This window comes from Osmerus mordax, chromosome 18 (genome assembly GCF_038355195.1).
Source record: "Osmerus mordax isolate fOsmMor3 chromosome 18, fOsmMor3.pri, whole genome shotgun sequence".
NCBI classification, from domain to species: domain Eukaryota; kingdom Metazoa; phylum Chordata; class Actinopteri; order Osmeriformes; family Osmeridae; genus Osmerus; species Osmerus mordax.
The window spans coordinates 2,923,870-2,933,467 of record NC_090067.1 but is presented as its reverse complement, the minus strand read 5'-3'; the positions used below and the strand labels follow the sequence as shown (position 1 = coordinate 2,933,467).

Below are 9,598 nucleotides of genomic sequence, written 5' to 3'. Positions count from 1 at the left end.
ATGCACATGGAGGAGCAGACCGAGTGTGTGTCCCTGCCTCCGCAGGGCCCCCCGGGCCCCCCTAAGTGTGAGCTGGTGTGCATCTTTGGGACGGGGGACCTGGGCCGTTCTCTGGGCCAACGTCTTCTCCAGGCAGGCTACACGGTGGTGTTTGGTAGCAGGAGACCCCACAGCTGTGGCCCTCTGCCCCAGGGAGCACAGGTACCTGTCTGACTGACTGCCTGTTGGTCTGTCTACATGTCTGTCTGTCTATATGTCTGTCTGTCTGTCTGTCTGGCGGTCTGACTGTTGATCTGTTGGCCTGTCTGTCTGTCTGTCTGTCTGGCTGTTGGTCTGACTGTTGATTTGTTGGCCTCTGTCTGACTGCCTGTCTTTGCCTGTCTGTCTGTTTGTTTACATGCATGTTTGTGATGCATGAACTTGTGGGAACTTGAACATGTGTTACTGTACATTTCCAGGTCAAGGTTCATGCAGCAGCTGCCCAGTCAGCCAAGCTGGTCTTCATAGCTGTCCACAGAGAACACTATGACTTCCTGGAGTCTCTAAGAGCACAGCTAAAGGGGAAGGTCAGCTCTCAATAGCCTCATGTCCTCCTCATGAATATTAATCGTCTTTGATAATCTCATTGGAGAACATCAGCTGTTTGTGATTGAGGTGGTCTGATGATGGATGTCCTGATTGGATGGCAGGTGTTGGTGGACATCAGTAACAACCAGAAGAAAGACCAATATCCTGAGGCCAACGCAGAGTACCTGCAGAGGTGAGGAACACACACAAAAGTAATATACAATGTACTTTGACTCTGTATAGACTCATTTCTAAGAGGTGATGTGTGTGTTTGTGGATATGTATGTGTTCCTGTGTGCTTTTCTATGTGTGTGTATTTTTGTGTATGTGGGTGTGTGTGTGTTGGTGTGTGTGTGTGTGTGTGTGTGTATGTGTTGATGTTTCTCACCAGACTGGTCCCTGGAGCATCAGTGGTCAAAGGCTTCAACACCCTGTCTTCCTGGTCCCTGCTGAATGGCCCACTGGAGGGGAAACAGGTTGGGGTGTAGGAGAGGAAGGGGCTGAGAGAAGAGAGAGAGAAAGACAGAGAGAGAGAGAGAGAGAGAGAGAGAGAGAGAGAGAGAGAGCAGGGAAGGGAAGGGAAGGGGGCCATATAAGGGGTGGGCGAGGGAGAAAGAGACAGCGACAGGGAAAATATATGGATACAGTCTGAACCCGTCAGGGTTTTTGGTTCACTAAGAATAGAGTACTTGTGATTATCCTGTATGGTTGAGGCTGTGTGGATCACTGCAATTTGTTTTGTTTCATTGTGTTCCCCTGACAATGATTGATTGATTGACTTTATTGATCCCACACCGGGGAAATGTCCCTGCAACAGCCGATTTAAATAGAAAAAGAAAAAGACATCAAAATGATGAAGAAATCAGAAAATATAAATATAAAACAATGCAAAGGACGTACAGAAACATACACCTATGCACTAAAATATACACTTAAAAGCTGTGTTTACTAGTAATGCAGTTTACATTGATTAATGACAGTGGACACATTTGTGCACATGTTGGTTAACGGTCTGATGGCAGAGGGGATGTATAGGACCTACGGAACCGTTCTGTTTTACATTTCGAGTGTCGCAATGTATGATGAAGCGAGGATAGCATGAATACTAACTAAACACACACACACACACGTTGTAGGTAAACACGCATGTGCACACACTGACACACGCACATGCACACCCCAAGGCACACTTAAGTACAGTATACACATACTCACACAAACGTTGTGTTGCAGAGATGAGACCAACATTTCAGCCTCAGTTCCAGAACTTCGGAGAGAAAACACAAACACGTTCAACCCTCCCACATTCTCATCACACACACATACACTCATCATAGACACATACACACTGACCACAGATACACAAAAACACAGTCACACACTTAAACATACGCACACACAAGCACACACACATTATCACTCACATCCTACTGTACAGGGCTGTTGTTTGCGTGTATATGTGTGTGGGCACACGCGCGTGTGTTACTCCCTGGCTGGCGATTTGATTCGATCTACGGTGGGGTTGTGCTTGCGTCACATTCACATTCAGATAGTGGTCTTGTCTGTCCCATCATCCTCTGCTGTGTCTGCCACTGTCATAGAGTAGGACATGGCTGAGTGCCTAGTCCACTTACACACACCTGGGGAAAACTGTACACACACAAACACACACACATTCACACCCAGAAAGAACAACACAGTAGATTTACATAAACACGTAGTCTAAAGATATTTTTTTCACAATCTTCAGTTTCTCTAGAGTTTGGTTTGTGGGTTAAGATGCCTGGTCTGTCAGTATGTTGTCAGGTTCTGAAACAGCCATATTGGGGTCAATTCACTTTTCCAGAATTGAAAGTGATTTCATTTCTTCAAATTGTGCAAATGTTTCAAAACACATTTAAAAATAAGATCAATAATACATTTTAATGCCTTTTTCAGTTTTGTACGTGTGGGTGTGTGTTCCAGAAGGATGCATTAATTGTAGATGCACAGTGTATAACTGATGCCCAGTGACTGTGTGTGTGTGTGTGTGTGTGTGTGTGTGTGTGTATGTGTGCAGGTGTGCTTGCGTGTGTGTCTTCCAGAGGCATGCATCAATTGTATACCTGACACCCTGTGTCTGTGTGTGTGTGTTTGTGGGTGGGAGTGTGCATGTGTGTGTGTTCCAGAAGTATACACCAATGGCATAGCCGATGCCCTGTGTCTCTGTGTGTGTTTCTTCAGGTGTTAGTGTGTGGGGACAGTGCGGAGGCCAAGCAGGGCGTGGTGGAGCTAGCCACCAGGCTGGGACTCAGCTCACTGGACCGGGGCTGCCTTTCCTCAGCCAGGGAGCTGGAAGACATCCCCCTGCAGCTGTTCCCTCAGTGGAGGCTCCCCCTGCGCCTGGCCGTCGGCCTCACCGCCTCCTTCTTCTTCTACCTGCTCATCAGAGATGTCATCTACACATACGCCACCCAGGGAAAAGACGTCTCCTTCAGAATCGTGGTCTCCCTGGCCAACAAGGTAGAACACAGCTACAGTCTGATTTAGATGGCTGTTTTCCAGCTTGGTGATCTAATCCGTGTGTGTGTGTGTGTGTGTGTGTGTGTGTGTGTGCGTGCGAGAAGGTGTTCCCCATCGTGTCTCTGATCATGCTGTCCTTGTGTTACCTGCCCGGTGTTCTGGCAGGGATCCTGCAGCTCTACAGAGGGACCAAGTACAGGTCAGACACCTGCTGGATGCTCAGCACTGATAGGCTGTAGGCCGGAGGGGAGGGGCTCTTTTCAGACAGGGTATTGGTTAGACCTGTGACTCTAAATCCCAGTCCTCACACCCCCCTGCCACATGTTTCAGATGTTTCCCTGCTCCAACACACCTGATTCAAATGAATGGGTCATTATTAAGCTCAGCAGACTCAGGTGGGTTGGAGCAGGGAAACATCTAAAACATGCAGGGCAGTGGGGCACAAGGACCAGGATTGAGAGCCACTGGGTGAGACAGACCGTGATGTGTTTACAGGAAATTCCCTGATTGGCTGGACCGCTGGATGCTGTGCAGGAAGCAGCTGGGTCTGCTGGCGTTGGGCTTTGCCTGCCTACATGTCATCTACACTCTGATCATCCCCATTCGCTACTCTGTCAGACACACCCTCATCTCCCGGGTGGTCAACGAGGTACAGTACGCAATGGTGCAAATCGTGTTCAACTGGTAGGAGGTCTGCTGCTTAAAGGTCTATCTATCTGTCCATCCATCCATCTATCATCTGTCTCTCTCAATCTTTCTCTTTATTTGTCTGTCTCAGCCTATCTCACTCTGTCTCTCTCAATCTTTCTTCCTCTCTCTCTCTCTTTCTGTCTCTCTCAATCTCTCTCCCTCCCTCTCTTTCTCTCTGTCTCTCTCAATCTCTCTCCCTCCCTCTCTTTCTCTCTCCCTCATTCGTGATCTCTCTGTCAGATGAAGAACAACAACAAGAGCACTCCTTTTGACTTTGACAACACGGAGGCCTGGGCCACGGACTCCTTCTACATGCTGGGAGTGTTGGGGTTCTCTCTCTACATCCTGCTTGGTCTCACCTCTCTACCCTCGGTGGGCGCCACTCTCAGCTGGAGGGAATTCACTTTTGTGCAGGTTTGTGTATGTCAGGGAGTCAGGTGGCTGAGCGGTTAGGACATTCTCCCCAGGGCAAGTAGGGTGAAGTGTCTCCCCAGGGCAGGGCACTTCACCCTACTTGCCTCGGGGAGAATGTCCTTGTACTTACTGTAAGTCGCTCTGGATAAGAGCGACTGCTAAATGACTAAATGTAAATGTATGTATGTGTGTACAGTGTGTGCATGTATGTTCACGTGTGTAGGTGCGCGTGCATGTTGGTGGCTGTGTGTGTGTGTGTGTGTGTGCCAGCCTGTTCATTGCAATACACTGTTATTCTCTGTGATCAGTCATCTACAGTTGCACTACCAACTGTTGATATTATACATTGCCTAATGTATAATTGAAAGTAACATTCAAGTCGTCCAATACTCACCATATAAACCACAGTGAAAGCAAATATACTGCTAAAAAAAATTAAGGGAACACTTAAACAGCACAATGTAACTCCAAGTCAATCACACAATTTCACATGCTGTTGAGCAATTCAACTATGTAAAAAAAAAAGTATTTAATGAGACTATTTCATTCATTCCAATCTAGGATGTGTTCCCTTTATTTTTTTGAGCAGTGTACTTAATTGATATTCGTTATCCCCAGAGCCCAGTTAACTGTAATTCAGACAGGGTGGGAAATGTCTGCCAACTGTAGCTTTGTACTTAAAATGTTAACCCTTGTGCTGCCTTCGGGTCACATGACCCAACGGTTCATAACGAACCATCGTTGTGTTTAGCCAAATTTACCCAATACAAAACAAAATAAAAATAAATTTATTTTAACCTTCGCAATGTGGGGGGTCTGAGACAGCCCAACGGTTAAAAGAAAATTCTTCACTTTGTTTTTGTATGCGGTAAAGTTGCTGCAATACGACGGTGGGTCACAACGACTGATGGGTCAGAATGACCCAAAGAGAACACAAGGGTTAAGATATTCAACAAGTAGAATTATGGTACCTGGAAAAAGCAGAGCATGAGACTCTCCACTCAGGTCACATGTTCCACTATTTTGAAGGTCAGTTCCACTGAGAAAAGGGCGGGAGAGGTGTGTGTGCATGTGGGTATTTCTGTCTGTGTGTGCATGTGTGTGTGCATGCGTGCGAGTGTATGTGCATGCATGCGTGCATGTGTGTTTGTGTGTGTGTGTGTTTGTGACATATACCTGTGTGAGTTCTTTGTGAAACACACTTCTGTCTCCTCCCCTGCAGTCCAAGTTGGGCCACCTGACCTTGCTGCTCTGCACAGCCCACGCCTACCTTTATGGATGGGACAAGTTCCTGCGTTCCTCCACCTACAAGTGGTGGACCCCTCCAGGCTACATGCTGTGTCTGGTGCTGCCCACCGTGGTGCTGGTGCTCAAGCTGCTGCTCATCAGCCCCTGTGTGGAGCGCAGCCTCAGTCGCATACGGCAGGGCTGGGAGAGGGGGCAGTCTGAGGGGGCGGCCTGGGGGCCGGCTGGAGGGCCGGGGAAGAGCATCCATCTCTAAGACACCAGCCTCCATTCCCAGTAACAGGGACATTTCCAATGACATTCTGTGGGTTTCAACTGGACAAGGGTGGAATGCACCATCTTTGGTGCGCTTTCCACAACATAACCTTACCCACTGTGTGTAAACAAGCAACATTGATCTTGTCAGTTTCTGATTATTTGTTCTTATATATGGAAATACATGAAATCACTTGTCAGGGCACTGTGGAATTAGGAACATATTTTATGCTATGAGTTTAATTATAAATAAAAGTTGTTGTCTTGGCCGAAAACTGTATGAAACTACCATTACTGTACTAGTTGTTTGTCCTGATGTGAACTACCACTGAACTGTTTGAGTTATCCTAAGAGGACCAAGCTGACTAAGAACTGAAGGGTTACCTCAGGTGAACTAAGCAGGGGAGTCAGATGGCTGAGCGGTTAGGGAAGCGGGCTAGTAATCAGAAGGTTGCCAGTTCGATTCCCGGCCATGCCAGATGACGTTATGTCCTTTGGCAAGGCACTTCACCCTACTTGCCTCGGGGAGAATGTCCCTGTACTTACTGTAAGTCGCTCTGGATAAGAGCGTCTGCTAAATGACTAAAATGTAAAAAATGTAAATGTAAGCATTGACCTAAAGAACAAGACGCAGCACATAACAAAATCTTAGTTATGCAAGATGAACGGTCACTGACCAAAGGTTAGAACCAAGGACCTAGGATACACCAAGTAGGAATCGACTGACCAAGGAAGCAGGAATCGATGTATACACTGATTTAGGAGACAGAGTTTGACTTTGGGGAACCTCCACATTACGAGACAGAAATAGACCAGCACAGATAAAACTAAATACCGACTGACGGAAACCTGGACTTCAGTCGGTTATGACAAACAGCTGATAAACTGACGCAGGCAACCAAGAGAGATAACAGGAATAAGCCACATATGCCATGTATGCCAATGTTCGATTGAAGGAGTGTCTTATGAAAAGGATATAAAAATGTCTGTCGCCTATGCTTAGCCAGGCTTTCTACCGCAGAGAGCCCATGTTTGTATCTTTGATGAGATAAATAAAGAATTGCATTTGAACTTGGAAACCAGCCTGATTCCCGCGCCTCCTTGAGAAAGCAACCTTTTTGGCTAAAAAGCCACGACATTGTCATGGCATACCAAAGACATCTGTGTTTTTAAACTACCAAGGCGAAATGCACACACCGTCAGAAATATGCCTCATTACATGGCAAAGACCCCCAAAAAGCAACTAACGTTTTGGATCATTGGGCTCTCTCTCTCACAGTGAGCTGAGTCAAACGAGCCGGCTCACGACAAAGAGCCGAAATGCCCATCACTACTGGTCAAGGTTAGGGTTGGTTGGCAGTAATTTAGCCATTTTATTGATGCTTTATTGAGAATATATAGATTATTTATAAATAATCTACAGATTGACAAACGTATAGCTAGCCATTGTCACGGCCACAGCCGTGCCCCCCTGTTGTTTTTGGTTTTGCCCTGCCCTAGTGTTTCCCTGTCTCATTGTCTTCACCTGTGTCTCGTTCAGTTCTCGTTAACTTTCATTGTATCCACCTGTGTGTCGTTTGGTTCTGTGTATTTGGGTTCCTGTTTTGTGTCCAGTCTTTGTCTTGTCCTTACTACCCGTGTTATGTGAGTACCCTTTCTGTATCCCTGGCTTTTTCAAGAATAAACCCTTTGTTTTCGACATGGCTGCGTATTCCCTTGCCTTAGGGTCCTACCCGTCCACTCATCATGACAGCCATCACTTGGCTAGCATTAAGACGAGAGCTAACTCATGAAAGAGTGCTGCTGTCGCTCTTTGATGGCGCACCTGATGCCGGTCTGAAGAGCCGGTGCATTTCGTCATCAACGTTAGAGCTGGAGTCAGAAATATCCCTTGTAGATGTTGTGTTTGATCTAACATGTCTGATAATGACGCCACAGCATTTGGAGTATTTTAAATGGTGTTAATTAGTCTAATGGCTTCATTCAGCTGACCACTGTCTGCTATCTTGTCATGTCACTCTTGATATGGAAGGTGGGTGTTAGTTACATATACCCAAAATCCTTCTTCTTCATGTGTAAGCCAATCAGGAACTGAGAATTCAGTACTACTTCCTTTTCAATCAAACAGCCTTCCGTTTAAATCAAACTCTCAAATAGACAAGTATTCTCTCTTACACATCCTGTTATTCTCTTACATTTACACAGTAATTCTGATTCTTACATAAAACTATTCTTATTCACAGACTATTAATCTTACTTACATATTCTATCATTCTGTTTGACACATACTATTTGTCTCTCTTACATATTTTCATACTTTAGTATGATGGTGCATATAAGAGGTAATAGCAATCTGTAAGTATGATTTCGTATGATAGTAAATAAAGGAAAGTTTGACTGTGCATGTAAGAGAGTATACCAGTTTATGTGCAAGAGTATAATGGTGTATATGTGAGAGTATAATGGTACAGTAATCCCTCGTTTATCGCGGGGGTTACGTTCCGAAAATGACCCGCGATAAGTGAAATCCGCGAAATAGAAAACCTTTTTTTTTTTTTTACAATTAGCAACTATTACATGTATACAAATACAGTGACTCACGTGTAGGCCGTTTCACTGCTCTTCAGACTGGGCCGCTGCATCCTGACTGCGCTCTGCAGTGTTCTCTTCTTCTGAAGCCCGCGGTGCAGGTGTGTTTGTTCGGGAGAAGAATAGCTTTTACCTTCCCTTAGCATGTACTGAAGGATTCTAAATCTATGTGTCTATTCCAATAAGTAATGATGGTATTCTATGACACAAATCTGTGTTCTAGAAAGAGTGGTCTGGAGTCGCAGAGGTCCGATAGTATCAGCTTTAATGCAGCAGTTGGAAATCAACAAGTACAGAGCTCTGGGGCTGTCTACGTTTCCCTACCCGCAACAGAGTTTGGGCTGGTTCACGAAGTCCAACTGGCTATCTTTCCCTGCCCCAGCATATAATATACAGTGCAATTAAAACAGAAAGATGAAAAGAGGGTTGAGCTTGTTCTCTCGTGCATCAGGGAGTTGTTCTTGCCTCCGCGTCCCACCTGCTCGGGTGCCATCTCCACCCAGATTCAAGGTTGTTTCTGAAAATGAAAAGATAGAGACACAAAGAACAGCCTGCTTCCCACACTCAGTGTGAGACCCAATGTTTAAGCCTGAGCACACTTCTAAGTTTCATAACTTTAATAAGCACAATACATAACTTTAAGACATGCCTCCTTCATAAATCCTGTTGTTATATTCACTCGTGCACAGTGCCCGTGATGCATTCAGTGATTAAAATGCCACACATATTAATAACTGGGATCATAGTTAGTGCCGTGCCTGATATGCAGCTGGTGATTACAGTTCTAGAATATGTGTTGTAATGTATTATACATTCTTTAATCCCTCTTTTGATCTCTGAAAACACCAGAGATCAATCAACATAGCCCGGACCAACCACCGCCTCCTCGTCCTGGTCAGCCAGCCCCAGCAACGGCATTTGGAACCCCTTCGTCGGGTTATCCTCAGCCGAGACAATGATCCTGTTACACAGGGACCTGATACATGGGATACAGCAACAGTCATGTTGATATTGATATAGCACACTCTTAAGTAAAATAGCGGAAACCTTCTTAGTCCAGTACAATTCTAGTGTGGTCAAGCAGTATCACTCTTGGCCTAGTCGTAACCCTCTTTTCCGGACTCTCACATTCGTAGCAATAGCAAAAGGTTCACTGGCCCTTCTCCACCAACTCCTGCAACATACAACTGGATTCTGGAGCAGCACAACACATGCTCCACTGGTACCACGTACTTCCTTTCCCCAGCACCCTTAGGGCGTGCAAGTTTCTCTCGATGACCTTGAATGGTCCTGTCCATAAATGTACAACAGGCTTTCCCGAACATCTGATGATGTA

At 45.7% G+C, this 9,598-nt stretch overlaps 1 protein-coding gene across 1 annotated transcript; it reads left to right on the top strand.

Moving 5' to 3' along the window:
* LOC136962454 (metalloreductase STEAP4-like) lies at positions 1-5,674 on the top strand. The gene is made up of 9 exons (XM_067256240.1): positions 1-201; positions 459-566; positions 690-760; positions 959-1,043; positions 2,791-3,069; positions 3,174-3,268; positions 3,565-3,718; positions 4,000-4,173; positions 5,396-5,674. The coding sequence occupies exons 1-9, from the start codon at positions 1-3 to the stop codon at positions 5,672-5,674; spliced, it is 1,446 nt and encodes a 481-aa protein (XP_067112341.1).
* The last annotated feature ends 3,924 nt before the right edge of the window (positions 5,675-9,598 follow it).